Genomic DNA, 19,268 nt, shown 5'->3' with positions numbered 1-19,268 from the left:
GCCCCATTCTTTCCCCTAGAGGCCACCAACCTTAGTTCTGGAACTCCCTGGAGATGGCTAGCAGATTTGAAGCATGTGGATTTTGCTATGTGCTCATGTCAGCCTTTTTTAATAGTTGTTTTCAGCGTGGAGGGTGATTCCAGCCTCTCTATTTCCACCATGTTGTGGGCCACATTTAAATTCTTAAATTGGAATATCCTGATATGGAAATTTTTGCCACTTAATTTTTAAATGGACATTGTCATGCTTCTGTCTGTAGGACATAATTTTGAATTTTTTACTCTTCCCTCCATGCTACCCCCTCTCTAAGGACACATAAGCACCCAGCCATATGCCCTGGGTTAGGAGTATAATCTGTAGCTCAGAAAACTATGGAATAATTTTTCTCAGTAGAAAGCCAGTTGGCTCTCCTCAGACTTAGTCTAATAATACCCTAATCAGCTGAAGTCATCTGCCCCAATTTCACATTTTATAGTCAGACAGAAAGGACACAACATAATATCCTAAATATCATAATTTGAGTTCAGCAACAATACCAACTTGTCACTCTGAAAACTGGTGAAAGTGGAGACACCAAAATTAAGCAGCAGCTGAACTAGCACAGGAAATGAATTGCACGTGAGCAGGGCAGGAAAAGTCTGGAAGTGTCGCTGAGAGGGTTGCACTGGACACTGCTCTAGTTTGTGTTCTGGGCAAAGTTGTGCTCTGTATGCCAGGAAGAAGATGACCTGAAAACAGTTACTTATGTGGTAACTCTGACGACCAAGTTCAGAGATACCCTACATTATTACATTTCCACAACAAAATCAGCTATAAGACAGAGTCCAAAGTAGAGATTATTTCTACAGAACTTAACTTTTTAGACTTCCTAATTACTATGTAATATGCCATAAGTTTCATCACTTTGCCAATTAAATGAATGTTAGAATCCATTAAATGTGGTCTCCCTTCCTTCTATATTTTTATGTTCCTATTTAGCATAGGGAATAGGCGGCTTCCATTTTATAGAAGTTAATTTCAGACCTTGCTTTGTCCATCGAAGGCAGCTCCATCTCTCCAGATGTGAATACTTTAGAAAGGAAAAAAAGGAGGCCACTGCACTTACTTTATGTGGGTTGCTTCATCATTTAGTAAAGAATGAATAGACACTGTTGGAGTAACTCAATCTCAGTAACAGTGGCGTCTCCCTGTAGGTTTCAGCAGTTGTGCTGCTATCTAGTCTGTCAAAGCTCAGTACTCTTTAAGGAATCTCCTCCAAGCTGTGTGTCAGCAGCTTCCTTGGAGCAGGTATAGCCATACAGAGGCAGCTCTTGGATTCTGCCTACAGTGTCAGGCTTTTGTCACATTTGTTGGTGATGATGAATTTCATGGCAAGTGTAAATAAAGCACCTCTCTATCCGAATACAGCCTCTACTGTGAGCCCAGTTAGCCACCCAAATGGAGGTGGGGTGAAACTCTGGGACACACTGGGTAAATCCATTGCCACAGACTCAAAAGCGCACAGCACTGTCAGACAGGCTAAAAACAAAAAGTGAAATCTTACCATAGGGTGTTTATTAAAAACATAACATTGACATATCCAGAGCAGTTTCCAGAATGGAAAAAAGGATGACCAAACAGGTACAGGAAAGCAGGTAAAATTAACGTTGAGGAAAATAGCATTACCTGATGGTCTACAATAAGACAGAACAAAAAAGTGAAGTCATGGAATGATTCAAGTGCCCACTATGGACTGGAATCTTTTCATTTTTATACTATTTTTTGCAGAGGCAAACTTACAGTGTTCTCTAAATACAACGAATTCTCATTTAGTCTTCAGTATTTGTTGTCAGAAAGTGATGTGTTACATGAATTTCTTTTATTAATTTAGATGATTAAGTTTTACATTTATACCGTTCTCAATTTTCAGTGTATGGATTAACATTAATAACTTAGTTTTCCTCCTGCCATGTAATATGCCCATGTGGCATGGGCTCCAGGAATAAATCCATCCACATTTCCTAAATGTTTGGCAGGATTAGGAAGTACATTGTGCCATCATGTATTTTAGGTTGGTTATTTTATAACCAATGTAAACATTTGTTTGATCATGTTCAATATTTTTGTTAAAAGGGAAAAAATTAATTTGGACACTATTTCAGGAGCACTGTCGTATACGAGAGCTGTTGTGTTCCTGCCCACATTTCATGGGTCTAGGAAATCTAGGCTTTTCTAAACCCACTACTTGGAGAGGCGTGATGATGCTATTTGGTATCACAGACACCTCGTTAAGAGCAACAAATACCTGAAACTTAAGCTATAACTTTTAGCACCATTACTGTTTGTGATGATCAGAAAACCCTTGTATTCAGAGACGCTGCTCTAAGTTAGGCTTTTCATTCCCAGTGGCGTTCCCTCTTACATGCCGGTGCGTTTGGCCCAGGATGAGGTGAAAGGGAAGGCTGATGTTCTCACACTGCCCTGATACCAGCTTGGCTGAACTTCAGTGGTATTTTCCGGATGTAGAAACACCTACATATAAACTTTAAAACTTGAGCTCTGAGAGTAATGGCAACTGCATTTCCTTCTTTCATTACACCTTTTCAAACGTGCGTTTGGATTTTACTGTAGAACTGTGCTAGTTACAGCTGGGCAGTAAAATACCATGCTGATAGCACCGCGGCAATGATTTATAATAAATTTACAATAAAAGGAAAATCTAGGGAAGTTCTATATTTACAAATGCTACATTTATATAAATGTAAATACAATTTAATATTAATGCTAAAATCTTAGCGTTTGAAAGAGGTATAGGCATACTTCCTCCTTAAGGACACACTGATGAAGGCAGAAGAGGAATCCTTCGTAAAATTAAACAACAAAAAACAAATTGAGTAGGTTCATTAGAATCAAGGTGATATGTAAAACCATAAGAATGGATGAGATCAGCTATGGAGGGAATATTAATGGGGAGAGGTGGGGACAGAAGGGAGTAAGAGGACAGGGGTGGCTGAACAAGGAGTACTTTAAGACACACAGCTGTCTTGAGCGTTAATAGGCAAAGACAATAGCTATAAAAGCAGCTCTTCTACCCGTATGACTGAACACCTCTTAAAATTATTCAGCCCTGACTTCAAGGGCACCTGAGGGTGTGGTCTTTCCGGCAAAGTACTTGAGCCATCATCTGGTACAGCAGGAAAGAAAAGAAACAGACACTTCATAGTGGGCACCTGTACTCCAGCGGTTTATAGGACTTTTCCTTTGTCATGAATTTCTTAAACCTAAAAAAAAAAATCAGTTCTCATCTTCAGGTTATTACTAAGTGACTTACAGCACACAAATGCTAACAGAGATAAAATGTTTATCAGTAATCTTGTGGCTAAAGGTGAGAGCGCATGAATAGTCTAAGTACCTGCTTTAGTTTCAGCCCTTTGTAAAGGATGTACCAGTATGTCTTTCCCCACCTTGTTCTAAAATTTTCCTTGACTGTAGTACCACCTTCATTAAGCCTGAGAGGACCCTGCGTCTCTCCCTCATCACTATCCCCCGCAGCCTGGCGACAATGCAGTTTCAATGGTGACTTCCTCAGCAACCCTGTAACTTGGGAATCCGAGATCACACCAAATTCGCATTTGGCTTTCTATCAGATTTGCCGTTCATCACATGATGGGGAGACAGAAGGTAGTCGCCAAAGAGATGGACAGAACTTGTTTAAATATTCCATACTACTAAACTTTACAGCTGTCCGTTTATCTTCCAGTGATACTAAGCACACTGTCATGTTAAATTCAAAACACTTCAGGATCAAAAAACGTACTGTTAAAACAGAAAGACCGAAACCTATTTTTATATAAAATACAGTATAATTTCAGATACAAAATGCAACATGTACCTACAGTTAGATCTTTTCTAAGTTACAATCTGGGGATTTATATTTTTTAAAGTTACCTCTGGTGACTTTCAGTGCAGGACCTGCATGGAGTTTAAATATATTGAATTTGTCTTTTAAAAACTGGAACAGAGCATAAACATTCCTGACTTCAAAGAACTATTTTCAGATAACCTTTTCCTTTAATTCATTAGAGAGACAACTTCCTAACTTCCCTAAAATCAGACATGGTCTGGTTTTGTGTGGGCAAAGTTCACGACTGGATCTTCCATTTGGTCTCTGCATTTTTGGATTCGTCTGTGCTATTTTGACATCACTATTGCCTTTCATCATATCTTTTTTCCAAAACAAGGTGTTCATTGTATGTCAATGTAAAGTATTTAACCTAAGGGAGGAAATTATGCTGCTTGTTTCAATTTCCCTTAAGCATCAGTGATCATTTCAATCATTGCAATTGCCAGGTTTACATTTTTCATTCTAGATTCCTAATTACGTAAGATGATTGAGGGCAATTCCAACATGTTTGAGAATCACTGATGCAGAGATTCTGGGAAGTCTTTTACTATGTTTGCACTAACAAACTGTGCTTTCATGGAATGAGAGGGTAAAAAGACAAGGTTCATCCTAACTCGTAATGCCACTACACTACCATGCTGTCAGTCACCAAATACTGGAGACTTACTCTGCTTCAATTTTTAGCTGGGATGTGTGTGTTTGTGTTGCTAATTTCTAAAGATGACTAGTATAAACTCAGGAGGCTTGGCTTGATAAATATATATATATATAAATACAGAGCCAAATATATACACATTATATATATGTGTGTATATATTTGGCTTTCTAAATATATAACCATATATATATATATGGATAGACAGATATATGTATATATGTGTGTGTGTGTATATATATATATATATGGTTATTTCATGTAGATCCTGTAAAACTATTCCAGGACATGAATGTCTGTATCTGAATGGTTACAGGAAATCATCTTTCCTAACAATTGTCTAAAAGAGCAACATTTCAATAGATGTTTTAGTTTATAAATAGCTATTTGATTTCTTTTAACAAATAGCTATATATAAACTAAAAAACCTGACCTGTTGTAGGGAGCTGTTAAAAAGTAAACTTTAGGTCAATTTAACAAAATACCATGTGCTAGCCTTAAGGCTTTGAAAACCCCTGCTCGTACCCTTACCTGCGATGAAATAGTTGGATGCCACAAGGGTACTAAGCAGCAGCTGCAGTAACGAGCATGTGCATAGACAGACACACAGGATAACTATAAAATAAAAAGGCCTCAAGGAGAGTGTTAAAAACCTTCATGAAAGGGACACGGCCAAGGAGGAGAACGGGCCTTGATCCCTTTTACCATTTTTGTAGAATGCAGCACAAGTGGTATTTGTGAAGCCTACAAAGGTACCTTTTTTCCCCAATTTGTAGCAATTGTTGGTGAAAGCAGAGTTTTTATTTTTTTCCTTGCATAGGCAACTACAGACTCTAAACGTAGGCAAGTGAGCAAGAACTGTGAGACCGGGGACTTGCTGGCCTGCTCCTGCTATGCTAACCGGGAGAGAAGTCTGGGTTTCGGATCAGGAGCCCTTGTGAATGGTTTAATTCCTTGACAGCGACCATTAGCTGTCAGCCTCGCCGTGGATATTGTCCATGTGCACTTTGAGGTAGTCATTCCTTGTAAACTTCTTATGGCAAAACTGGCATTCCACCAGCGGACGATTAGGATTATGAGTCATCTTGTGCCGGATCAGCATTTTCTTCAGGCTAAAAGCCAAGTCACAAACCTAGAAGAGACCCGGAGAACCCAGTATTGCACTGAAAAACCTGAAGATACACCCATTTACCATTTACACAAACCCATCATGCAGAATCCTGTTATCAAGTACGTGCTGACAGGAATAACACAAGTTTGCTTGCGACATAAATGCACATGCAACAACCAAACTGAAGGGTAAAAAAAAAGCAGATTAGTAATAGCTCCCTAGAGTTAGGGCCATTTAATGTGTATCACTCCGCACCCCCACCTGCTGTCGTGAACTCCCCCTAGAGTAGCAACCTCTGGAAACATCATTCTCACCTGGACTTTGACAATTTCATATTAAATCTCTTGAACAAAATGCCTGTGGGTGTAGATTTCTCCCCTTGAAGGCATGAGTGGCAGAAAACTTAAGTCACCGGGAGTCCTTTCCATTTAGTCCCATTGTGAAGAAAAAGGTCTTGCCCCTTATTACAACTGCTTACTTCTTATACATCCTCGCTTAATAAGGAATGAACAAGTTTATATCATGAAAGCTCCACCATACTGCAGCCAGGCTCAACATACGTTCAACAGTCCAATAATTAAAAATGTCAAATGAATAGACAAAATGGGAGACATAATTAGTCGGATCATAAAAGGAAATAAAATGGAATTCCAGTAAGCAAATATTAATACCAAAACCTCAAAGTGGGGTGTGAATCACAATTCTATTTACGTTAACTCTTGCAAAGCACATTCGTTGTAAAATGCCACATTGAATAATATGAAAAAGAAAGTGGAAGTGGCTTGCAGAAGCGTGTCCACCAAGCCCAGGGTGGTGCGCAGCGGGGCTGCTGCAAGGGCAGCGCCTACTGTGCTGGTGGGTGTGGCGCGCTTAGTAGGGGCAAGCGGCCGGCACACGCTATGAGATGGTGCCAATTACTAGCTGGCTACGCCGCCTTTCTTGGTGACACCTGTGACAGCTGGGCGCTGGCAGGACACAGCCCACTGCACTACTAGTGCTGGTAGTGCAGGCTGCTGGAGGTGTTTGGGGGTGGCCTGTTGGATGGAGGGGTGTGGCCCAGCTCTAGAAGGCAGATAGGGCTGCTTGTTGGCTAGGGGTGAACCCCATCGCTAGCTGTCACTTGGCTCTCAGCTGACTTGAGTTACTCTGCCAAGGTAGGTGGAGCTCACTTGAGGGGTTTGCCTCAGGAGGCTAGTGTGCAGGGTGGATATGACAATGGTGCCCACCCGTGCTGTTGTGAGCGAGGTGGTCAGAGTCTGCCTAGCAGTGGTGCCACCCTGGACCCTGAGGGCTAGTTCTCAGTCTACATACCTTGAGCTTCCATCGCTGCTTTGCCTCTCACCATCAGTCGGGGTTGGGGCTCATGTTCACTGTGCTGATCAAAAGGGTTGGGGTATAGGGCATAACCCTCCCCAGGAAAAAGTTCTGGGCCCGAGAGAACTCTTGCTGACTGCACCTCGCTGCCCTAGCACCTCTGCTGAGTGCCCCTTTCTTGCCTCAGTCTGGGTGCTGCCTTGACCTTTGCTGTGGAAGCCAAATTCGTCCACATTTCAGGGCAACTCCTGCAGGCTGGTATTTAGCTGTAGATTTTGGTGTGTCTGGGAGGAGGTGGGCGCGAGTTCTTCCTGTGCTGCTTCCTTGAGCCTGCTGAGTACTGTTGACTACTGCGTTAAGCCTCAGGTACAGGATTCCTTTACTTAAAAGCAGTTCCCATGTTAAGCTGCATCTCCACCTAACTGCAGTCCTCACAGTGAGCTGAAACAAACAAGCAACTCAGACTGTTCAGCCACCCTCCGGCACTGAGTCACCCTCCACCCCTCGCAGGGCACTCAGCACTATGCTGCACCCTGCAGGCCGGTTGACAGTGACCAAGTAGGTAAGGGCACCATAGCCAAGTCCTCTATTCAATGATTGAAATGTTCCTAGTTTTAGGAGATACAAGAAACAGAAATCAAAGTTGTAATCTGTCCTTTCCATACCCTAGTGAGTGTTTCACTGGCTGCCTGGGAAGCACAGCAGCTCCTCACTGGAGAAACCAAGGCCTAGACTATTCCCACCATTCTGAGGTTGTTACTCAGGGCTGATACACTTTCTATCCCAGCAGAGAGCGTTTGGCATTGTCAGGGTGTTTCACTGTCACAGCGCCTGGGATAGCTGCCTGTGTTTTGCATAGAGACAGACCAAAAAACCCTGTAATAGGAGCATAACCGCACACAATGAGAAACAGCTCCGTGGCTAATGACTGTCTCCCATGTTCATCCTCATCCCTCTGGCCATGCACAGACACAGCTCTTGTCAAACTAACCAGCTTCCCTGCAGCCTCTTGAAATCAGTCTTCCTGCCTTATCTAGCTTCTGCCTAGCTTTCCTCAAAGTCCTCCATTAAATGTTCTCATAGTAATATTTACTTTTTTCCTTTACAAAATTTACCTTGAATGCAACTATCAACACAATCTCTTGAATAAATCTCACTAGTCTGAGGAACATGAGGGCAACAGTAGAGATTCCAAACATACTGCTGAATTAAAGAAAGCCGGACAGGCAGCTAGATGAGTCCAAATCACTTTGGGTAGCCTCACTGCACCAAAGATCATGGACTACTTCTAGAGAAATCAAGGAAAGCATCTTAGACAGGTTTTCAAGTAGAAGAAACTCAAAATAGACTTTTCAAGTTAAAATATCATAAGGTAGATTTAAAATGCATTTTGTATTGTCCATTTCCTTGGCAGCTTTGCTAAACCTCATGTAAAAATGGCCCACAGGGCCTCCCCTGATAGCGCAGCAGTTGGGCGCTGGGTTGCTAAGCTGCCCGCAGCCTCTGCAGCACCGGTTCGATCCCCGGCTGCTGGCGAGGGTCCCACATGGCGCACAGACCTCTCCTGCTGCCCGCTGCTCCCCTCAGCAGTGTATTTCACTCAGTCTGCCTGTTCTGCTCCCCGCTCTGGCTCTGGTGAATTCTCTCACCCTCCTGCGCTTCTGACTGTACCCAGTGCTTGTATAAATAAATTAATTAAAAAAAATAAAAATGGCCCACGGATACGAAGTCAGTAGCTTCCTGCTGAAATTAGACTCAAAGGCATTTCCATGGCTGAAAGACCACCCATTCTCCCCCCCAATTTACCTGGAATCCACCTCGTTCTCCCCCCGCATCTGTCGTCTTGCTCTCCCTGAAACCCGGGCCCTTTCCTGCCAGCACACCTTGGTGGACACTGCTGCGTGGGCGCGAGGCGTTCCTTTCAGACACCTCAGCTCTCAGGTTACTTACAGTCACATTCTCGGAATTCTCCCCAGCCCCTCTTCCACAGCCGCCTTATTTCTCTTTTCCAGTCTGCATCATAAACTCCAATTAGGCATTACTTGTATTTGTCTTAATGTCTCTACGCTGCCTGAACGTGAATTCTGGGACAGCAGGAGACATGCATCTGACTCTCCGCAGTGTGCTGCAGGGAGGGGGCTTGGGGCAAGCAAGGTGCCGCTAGCGGGCCAGGAACTGTCTCCGTTCGTAAGCCTTAACTCGGTCAGTCTTCACAACCCCCCTTTCAGATGGAGGGGCAGGAGGCGCAGTAGTGGAGTATCACCCCTCTTTTGCCTATGGAAACTGACACATGGTGGGTCTCCACCAGGTGCCCCAAGGTCGCAGTCCCAGCCAGCGGCTCCCAGGGTTTTTAAACTGTCAGTCTGGGTTCAGAGTCTACCTCACCCTGCAAAGATCCATTATAATTAAAGGCTCTAAATTCACAGATAGACGGAATTTTCCATTTGGCCAGCTGACACCGCTTTTGAGAAATCCAAACCTCTCTGGAGTAAAGGGGGCGTTCTGGAGTGGTTCCTCTCCAGTGTGTGGTGGGGGACAGCACGCGCAAGTCCACTTAGACAGTCGCATGGGGGACATCACAGCAGCTGCCAGCTGCAGAGATGGGAAGGAAACTGAGCAAGGTGCTGAAGTCACTGCTAATGGCTCTGCCCTTAGCAGGTCAGCCACTTCACACAGGACATGAGGTAGGGACGGCCCAAGAGACGGTGAGTACAGGATTCAGCCTCAGTGACTCTAGAGAGGCTGAGAAACGGCTGTGACACAACTACCTAGGCCCGAAAAGCCTAGGAAAGTACCTGGAGAGAGATTAGAATTTTATACAAACAACTTCAATGACCAAACATTTAGCACAGAAATGTGCCTCCATTTAGAATACTCTGCCCTGCCCTTGTGGTGGCCACGGTCCTAATGACAGCTACCTGGAAGTGCTTGAACACTGCACTGGGCGCGGCCCAGGGGACAGTGCAGTCAACTCAGCTCGGAGACCTGGGGCTTTTCACGCCCTAAGTCTGGGAATGACAGTCCAGGGAGAGAGAGGATGTTGAAAGGTACAGACGTATGAAAAAGAAGGCTCATGTGAAGTAAAAACAGCTCACTGAGGCTGGTGCTTGGATGTCATTACAGAAATAACCTGAAGATGAAGTTACATTTGAGGGCTAAACTCAAATCATAGACATCCCAGTAATCATAATTAGAAACTGGTGGTATACTCTGCAATTGGTGGAAATTCATCAAAGATTCTAAAGAGAGACTGACACTAACCACATTTAGCCAGTAGGCCAGAGAAACTGGAGTCAGGGCAAGCACTAGACTCCACTCCAAGCCAGAATGAGCTGGACAAGAAGTAAGACAGTGCTTGTAAATTTGTGTATTCAAACATACTCACGGAGTGCTGCTATGCGCCAGACATTTTTCTGGGCCTGGGGATAGAGCAGTGGATAGTAAAGATAAAACTCTTGTCATAGGGTATAGAGCAGATGACAAATAATTTCAAGTGGATAAATATTTCAAGTGGATATAAGTGCCATGATGTATATGGGGTGAGGGTTAAGAGGTGTAAACAGGAGCAGGGCCTACAGATAGCTGAGGAGCCGATGCGTGTAGCAAGCGGGAGAAATAGCAAATACTAAGATCTCGATGGAGGCGTCTAATTTAGTGTGTCTGAGAACAGCAAGGAAGCTGTGTGGCCATAGTGAGCTGGACGGTGGGTGTGCAGCTCTCATGGGGACTTCACACCATGGTGACACAGGCAGTATCTTCACACTCCCACACACATACAGATCTATCTATGCACACAGCCTGGATCAGGTTCTGGAAAGATCATCCTGGCTAGTAAATTTAGGGTCAGAGAATAAAAGGAGAGGGCTCAGTTAAGTAACTATTGCATTATTCCAGACGACTAAGATGGCAGCCCTGGAGGTGTGAGCAGTATTCAGATTCTCAACTTACTTTGAATGTTGAGCCAATCAGATTCGCTACTGGACGAGATGGAAGGTGTGAGAGTAAGAGCTGTGAATGAAGGAGGCGAGACAGGTTTGCGATGTAAATAGTAGCAAACAGGGACAGGAATTACTGGCGCTGAGGAGAAACCACATGGGGGTGTACACTAGCATTCTACCATTCTACCGTGTTCAGTTAGAAGTTCCTCAGCCTCAGTGAACCTAAATGGCTTCACAGAGGTTGAAATCAGAGCGAATCCATGAGAACTGTGGAGCACCGTGTCTTTCCCACAATACAAATTCAACTAGATGATGCTATCAGTTGAGGTGCCTTCTGTCTGTTTATGCCCTCGTATCCTGATCTTTCCATGGAGATAGATAATAATAGAACCTGTGTTTTGGATTCTTTGGAGATAGCAGAGTCCTCGGAGAAAGGAGTCGAGGAAATGTAGGCTAGAGAGAGATCTGGAAATGATCACCATGTGGTTAGGAAGCAAAGATACTGAGTTGACAGGTATGGCCTGCTGGAGGAACGATGTACAAAGGAAAGTCTGGGCCTAAGTGATTACGGGAGGGTTCATGAGAGAAGAGGCATTTGAGCCACATTTTGAAGAACTGAGCTGTAGATCGATCTGTATCTATACCTATTCTGGGAGTAGAAACAGGAGATGAAAAGGAATTTGTAGGTGGAAGAAACAGTACACAATCTCCGAGAGCTTGTAGTGACCAAAACAAGAGGGAAAAATGTACGTGGGAAGATGGATTTTTATCCTGTAGGTTGTGAGAAGTTGTCAGACAAGCACGTGGCTGCATTTACATTTAAGAAGTCATGGTACTATGAGGTCAACAGTACTGCTACCAAAGCTAAACAAGGAGAGAAAATTGCAGACTAATATCCCTTACAAATACAAATGCAAAATAAAACCCAGACAAGCCAAATCCAGAGACAAATTGCCATTTATCCTGTGACCAAATGACAATTCAAAATAAAATTAATGTAATAATCACATTGATAGAAAAGAGGGAAAAACGATGAGCATCTGAAAATGGATGTAGAACAGTTGTGAAAAAAATCCAACACATTGTCTTGATAAAAATAGAAAGTCAAAGGAAACCTCGTTAATACAATAAAGGTCACTTGTGGAAAACCCACAGCTAACATATTCAAGAGTGAGTGGCTGAAAAAGAATGAACTCCCTGCCTTAATGCTATATACACACATTTTAACTCACATGGAAAAGTTCGTGAATGAAAGGATATCATGAAAGTGAAATAACCAACAGAATGAGAGAAAATTCAAAGCTGGCAAATGTCTGGAATATACAACACTGTACAGTGAATGAAAAGACAAATACAGCAGTTTTAAGAGGACGTGAGTATCTCTCTGTAGATGATACCAAATGGCCAAGCAGCAGGCACATGGGAAGATGCTGGACTTCGTTACACCTCTGGGAAATACAAATCAAAACTAGAATGCGAGACCAGTTCACATTCCCTATGATGAATATAATTGTAAAATGATGGACAGTTATTAGAGAAAAAGAGGTGTCTTTTCTGTTTTGTGCCTTCCTGATCTTTATGTGGAGATAATAGGACCTGTGTTTTGGGTTATTTGGAGATGGCAGAGTCCTTGGAGAAAGGAGTTAGAATCCTAGGTTAGAGAGAGAGCTGGACCTTGGAATCCTTGTTCTTTGCTGGTGGGAATATAAAATGGTATTGAGTTACTATGGGAAACAACAGGGCAGTTCCTCAGGTGAATAGAATCACCTTTGACACAACAGTTGAAACGAGAGACTCAAATACATGTGTGCATTCACGCCTCACAGCACAGTCACAACAACCAGAGACAGAAACAACCCAGTTGTCAACAGATGACTGGGTAGACCAGTTGGGCATATAGATCCAGTGGGAGATACCATGCAGTCATGCAGAGGAGTCACAGGCCAGTACACGCTGCCATACAGATGGACACTGGGAGCATGAAGCTAAGTGAAAGCAGTCAGTCCAGAAGGTCACAAACAGCATGAACCATGATTCATAGGAAACACCGAGAACAGGCCAATCTATAGAAATGAAAGCAGCAGAGGACTACCAGGGTCTGGGGAGACTGGGGAGTAAGTGAGGCATGGCACGGAACTGTATTTTGCAGTGGAAAACATGTTGTGGGGCCAGAGAAAGGTGCTGGCTGCACAACACGGTCACTGCACTAAATGCAAATGAATTTGCTCATTTTAATTCATTTTACATGACTTTCCACTGAATTAAAATTCACGTTGGCAGGCTGACCAGGCGGAGCACACATACACTGGAGACAGGAGGTGACAAGAAACAGGGAGGCTATTTCTGCTAGAGGGAATGGGAAGTGAGAGGAAGTGATGGGTTTGAGAGCGATTTAGGAAGGAGACTTTTGGAACCGCAAGCCAGTTGGCTGCCGAGTGCTGCGTTTCACAGACGCCTAAGAGCCATTTAACTTGTTCCTCTACTCAACAGAATAGTCTGAGCTACAGATAAATGTGATAGAAGCAGACTGAAGATAGCATGCTGGGAACACGATGGTCCCGATGACGCAAGGAAGTAGCATGAAGTCACCAAAATCCTCAGCGCAGACTGCAGATCTCCCTTACTCTGTGCAGTTGGGCAATTAAATCACCTAAACCGTTTTTACCATGATGATGACAAGTGCAACAAAAGCGGCACCAATGAATGAAATGAATGGCAATGACTAAGCTGGGGTGAACTTCCAGTTCTGGACATTTCTTTGTCTTCAAGTCTTTCTTTCCTGAAAGCAGTTCACTGTCGATAAAGGCATTGTTATGAGCTTGCCCAAGGGGAGTACGTGGTTGCTTTAACCTGAGCACCAAATTTTCGTGGAAGGACAAGACATCTCGTGCTTGTTTGTCTCCTTTCATGTGGACGGTTCACCCCAAGCTTTACCCCTTAGGACCCGCCCGTGGGGGCGAGTGCTCCAGTTTCCCTCAACGTTCTGCGAGCATTCGGTCTCGGCAGGGCCACGCATTTCCACTTGAGCTGCAGTAATACACTTTTTGCTATTTTAGGGTCAGAAATAAGCTTCCAAGTGCTTTGGCTCATACCTGGGTCATTTCTCTGTCAATCACACACAGGAGGGTGACATTGTTGCTTGAGAAACCATTCTTTTTCCCTAAATCAATCACACTAAGATAATTTCATTTCAATTGAAACGCCACAGCGGGAAATCCAAACAATTAGCAGAAATTTTTTTTTTTTAATGGAGGCATGTTTTTATTTGTTTGTTTTGTTTATACAAGCACTGGGTACAGTCAGAAGCGCGGGAGGGTGAGAGAATTCGCCAGAGCGGGGAACAGAGCAGACAGAGGGACCAAAGCACTCTGCTGCAGGGAGCAGCGGGCGGCAGGAGGGGTCTGCATGCCATGCGGGACCCTCCTCCGCAGGAGAAGTGTGCGACTTGTCCCTCCGCAGGCCAGGGAGCAACCGGGCATTGAACCGGCGCTCCTCCGCAGGGGAGGTCTGCGCGCCATGTGGGACCCTCCTCCGGTGGCCGGGGAGCAGCCGGGAATCGAACCAGCGCCGCGGAGGCCGCGGGCAGCTTCACAACCCAGCGCTCAACCGCTGCGCCACCGGGGAGGCCCAATTAGCAGCCTGTTATTTTAACATAAGAGTTTCGAAGCCGTTGCCTTGTACAAAGCAAATAATGAACACCTGACCCGTTCAATCTCCGGTTTAACTGTCAGTAGTTGTTAAAGCCGTCAGCGCTGACAGGTGCCTGGAATCATCAGGCACTGCTATCTTGAAAGTACCCAACTGTGTTAAGACAGGGTGCAAACACAGCTTAAAGCAAATCAGAGCTTAGCTGCTGCCAGTAGACTCGGATGAGTCAAATCACTACCATGTGGGTATGTGGGTTCTGCCATCCCAAGATATAAACGGCACAAGACATTAAGAGATAGAGACCAGCACTGCAACACACACAACCACAACCGTACAAACACAGCAACACAGCGCCCTCACCAGCCCCCCCATCCCTGTTGGCCAAGAAAAGAGAAGGCGACTCACGTCACACTGAAAAGGCTTTTCTCCGGTGTGTGTCCGCTTGTGCTCGTCCAGGCCGCGCTTCTGGCTGAAGGCCTTGCTGCACTCGGAGCACTTGTAGGGCTTCTCCTGCGGGCAATGCAAAGAGCCCGCTGTGAGTGTGAGGGGCCGCAGCGCAGGCCGCCGCGGGGATTATGTTCAGGGTAGTTCAGTTTCTGCATCGCATGATGTTATACTTTCTCGGGTGGAGTCATTTGCCCACCTAGATGGTGAACGGTTGCTGGGGTCTAGCGACTTCATGAAAGGCATGATTCAAAACCACCAAAGTCTCAGAACCCTGATCTGAATTGTTCACTGTCTAAGAAATCCTGGGAAGGAAAACTTCAGAACCAAATTTCAACAGATTTTGTCACTTAGTCTCTTTCCTCCGCAGGTGTTTGTTCTTTTATAAAACCTAGTTTATTTAATGAGGCATTTTTTTAAATAGTTGATCTTAAATAGGAGAAGAAATGCCAGCTCCTTAGCCATCTTTGATACCAAGAACTTATATTCCCATTTTTTTTTAAAGCTCGGAATGAACTGTGAAGTAAATGTAATAGTTACGTTAACAGAACGGCTCAGTTACTGGATGATGAAAGAATTTGTTTAAAGTGAACTTACCAGGAAATTGTTTTACAAATACATCTTGAAAATTATTGCGGTGGTTTTAATTTCATGTCCTCTAGACAAGTTGTAGTTTATGTTTTAAATTTCATTTTAGTATTTAATATTAGAAACTTGTTACAATCTCAAATATTAAAATGAAAACAACTGAAAATTTCATACCTAAAAGTCCTTACATAAGTCACCAAATAGATATTTATTTGTCCACTGACTGATAAGCTTTCCCGTCACTTGTCACTGGTACACCCCACCTTGGAATATCAGCATGTTGGGTATGGGCTAGCTTTCTTTACCTTGGTCTATATTTCTACTGCATATGTATGGAAGGATCTCTCTGTAAAACATGGCATTTTGCATTTTAAGATCAGGTTAATAGTTTGTTTTTCTGAGGTCTTTATCAACCTTTAGTTCCCACTTTCATTATTTGAACACATGTAGCTCCTACACATTAATTTTGAATGCAGAAACTAGTACTAGATCTCTGGATAGAACAGTATGATTATAGACAGCCTCTTAGTGTACAGCTAGGACATAACAGTATATTCTATCAGTTTCATTTGCAAATGTTGACACTTTAGTTCTTTTCCTCCAGGACCTATTGTCATTATTAAAGTGAATTTCCTATCTGTAATACATTTTCAACCTTTATATTAATTTTCTGAGTATAGGTCTCTAGTATGTGTCTGGTAGAGCCATCATTTCAATTGCAAACAGTCTTTATACCCTTATTTACGAGGAGTAACTCTCGTGAACACCATGCAGCTTACGTTTTTAAAATCCAATCCTAAATCCACTTTTTACAGAAATAATGAGAAGGATGTCATCCAGATGGCGACAGAAGCCATTTCCTGCTTTGCTCACAATAGGAGATCTAACCATTAGCCAGGAATGGGACACCACTAATTGAATGCTTTATCATGGGGGTCAGGCTGAAACCCCTCCTGCCCTTCAGAGACAGACTGCACTAGAGGGACAGGAGTCCGAAGGTGAGGGTGGAGCACAGAGCTGCCGGCCGGGTCATGGGGAGGCGGGAACAGTGGCGTGTACCCACCGCGCGTGCAGGTGGGCTGAGTCCAGGGACAGGAGGGGGTTCCATATACACAATGACTAAGTGCGACAGACTCCACCATCACCAGCAGGACAGAAATCATGATGAGCTCAGTCCTCACCAAGAAAGCACTGGACAGGAAGTAAAATCTTATTACCATTAAAACAGTGTAAGAAAGGTTGCATGTGGCAAACAAAGTGCAAGGCCAAAAGCTTTTCCTTCCAAGGTTAGGAATAAAATAATCACCTCTACTATTCAGGATGCCATGGAAGATATAGCAAGAGCAAATCGGCAAGAAAAAGATAAAATTTTATCCAAATTGGGAAGAATGAATTAAATTTACTTAAAGATAGGAATAGTATAGTAATGTGGCAGGTTAAAGATTAAATAAGTGAAAACCAGTATCATTTCTATATGGAAATTATAAATCAGGAAAGCAACTACCTCCAAAATAGAATACTTTAGAGTACATGTAACGAAAGAACTAAAACCTGTACATTGAAAAGTGTAAAACATTATTCTAAGAAATAAGACAGTGGAAAGATAGCCTGTGCTCATGTAGTTAAGAAGCGACAGGGTTTATTTACATGGCTGTGTACCTCAAGATTCAGATTCCATTAATCCATGTCAAAATCCCAACATTACTCTTCCCTGAAACAGAACCAGAAATCATGAGATTTAGTTGAAACTAACAATAATCACAAATAGCAAAATCTTGAGGCAGAAGACCAAAAAAACGAATTATACTACAAACTAAAACTGCATGGCACTAAAAGGAAGTCAGTAGAAAAGAAGTAAGAGCCCAGAAATAAACGCACACATACAGGCAATTTATGACAAAGGCGGCTACAGTCTGCAATAGAATAAGGAAAGTCTCTTCCGCAAGTAGTACTGGGGAGCTAGGATAAAACCAAACCACTTTCCCACGCTAGAGGAAAACATACGTGATGATACCTTGACGCTGGCCTCGCGCATATTTGGTACACAAAGCTAGGCAAACAAAACCAAACTACAGCAAACTGGTAAAGCTTCTGAAAATGTTCTTGTCTTTCCTCCTGCACCTGCTTGGCTTAGGATCCTGGGCAGGTGCAACCAGGTGCTCTCCCTGCCTCTCACACCGCCTCTGTCCTTCCTTCGTAAGCCACTCACCTCCTTTCTGGAACCGCAGCGTCTGTATGCTTCAGAGGAAGGAACGCTTTCTGTTGAAGCTCCTTCTGAGCTTTCGTTCTCAGCTTACCACAACCTGCCCTTTTAAAGCTAACTGTGCTTGCAGACAAACCTCAGCTCTTTCTTTCCTTGCACCCATGCCAACTGTGTGCCACAGTGAAGGAATTTCTGAAAATAACTGAGACACATTTTTGATGAATTTAACAACATAATGCAAATGGTACCAACCTGATTTTTCTGACCTTCTGTCACTTAATTCATAGGCTTGTGGGTGGGGGAGAAGGCAAACACTGACCGAAACTTGCTAAATAGGAAAATCCTGCCATGTAATTAGATCTGCTCCGACTTGTGGCAAGAGGCTAAGCAGTTGGCGCAGTTGCCTTCATCAAGCCACTTTTATAGCCTTTCCTAAACCTATTGATTGGAATAAGATTCAAGCTTGTAGAAAAAACCTTGATTATCCAGTCAATGACTAATTACTATCAGCATCCAATTATTTTCATAAAAGTTTATATATACTCAGTGATCTAGATCAGTGTACGACCTTTTATTCTGTTTATTAATAGACTGAGCCTAGTCCTTTCTCTTAATTAAAAGACACAATGGACTAGGAGACTCTGTCTGCTTTACCCATCGACTTGCCTGTGCTTTCACCATGTAATTAGACATGCAGAATCAAAAATAGTTTTTGCCATTACTGTAAAGGACACTGGAAAAGTGATCACCACAAAGTTAAGAATTTTAAAAGCATGCAGTCTCGCAATCAGTCTTTCCAAAGTGCTTCTAATTCCCAGTGGCAGGGCTTCCAGGAGCCAAAACGGTTTTTCCCAGTTGTCCCTCCTAATTGGCTGGGACAAAAAAGCTCTCCAAACGGGGAATAAATCTCTGTGCTTATTAACGCTAGAGTTGTATCTTGATGCTTTACCCCACAGTACAGAATGCACCTGCCTGAAAGTACTGAGTCCAATAGTGGGGATTTGCTTTTTTAAAAAAGGGATCCTTTTCTGAGTATTCCTTTCTGTTTAGGCCCTCCGAGAGCTATACATCCACTTTCTCCTGGTTCCTCCATTTCTCTTCATTTATTAGGCAGAGACTTCTTAAAATACCATCATACTGGAGATCCTTCTCTCAAGAGGGGTAACAAATTCTCAAGTTTGAAAGTAAAATCAAAATAATCAGCCAAGTGCATTGTAAAAAAATCAAAATAGTCAGCCAAGTGAATTAAATTTATCTTGGACATCCTGTATTTGCTGTCTCTGAGAGCACTTTAAAGCTGCTTCTGGAGAGACCGATCTATGTCATCAGATACCATCCTCCTTTTGGGAGAATTCTGCTGTTGGCAAAATACATAGGGCACCTCTCATCAAAATTCAAGCAGATGCCTCTAATTTCTCCCCAGCATTAGTCAATACCTTCTAAGTTAGAGGCTGCCAGAGCTCATCCTGTTTATCAGATTCACC

The 19,268-nt window shown here is 43.3% G+C and overlaps 1 protein-coding gene and 1 long non-coding RNA gene across 5 annotated transcripts in view; one reads left to right on the top strand and one right to left on the bottom strand.

Annotated features, from left to right (window-relative positions):
- LOC119242756 (uncharacterized) overlaps positions 1 to 19,268 on the top strand; it is a 78,430-nt gene that overhangs the window by 33,229 nt on the left and 25,933 nt on the right. The window lies entirely within an intron of this gene.
- PRDM5 (PR/SET domain 5) overlaps positions 5,162 to 19,268 on the bottom strand; it is a 158,354-nt gene continuing 144,247 nt past the window's right edge. For 3 of the 4 annotated variants that reach the window (XM_054694518.1, XM_054694520.1, XM_054694519.1), the window contains 2 exons: positions 14,955 to 15,059; positions 5,677 to 7,404 (listed from right to left, as the gene is read on the bottom strand). In XM_054694518.1, the coding sequence (XP_054550493.1) occupies positions 7,147 to 7,404; positions 14,955 to 15,059 (363 nt within the window). In that variant the 3' untranslated portion in view covers positions 5,677 to 7,146. The other variant, XM_037509503.2, reaches the window with a different exon arrangement.

The sequence above is a fragment of the Talpa occidentalis genome, unplaced genomic scaffold (genome assembly GCF_014898055.3).
Source record: "Talpa occidentalis isolate TD23 unplaced genomic scaffold, MPIMG_talOcc4v2.1 talOcc4.13, whole genome shotgun sequence".
Classification (NCBI taxonomy): Eukaryota; Metazoa; Chordata; class Mammalia; order Eulipotyphla; family Talpidae; genus Talpa; species Talpa occidentalis.
This window is presented reverse-complemented; position numbering and strand designations above follow the sequence as displayed.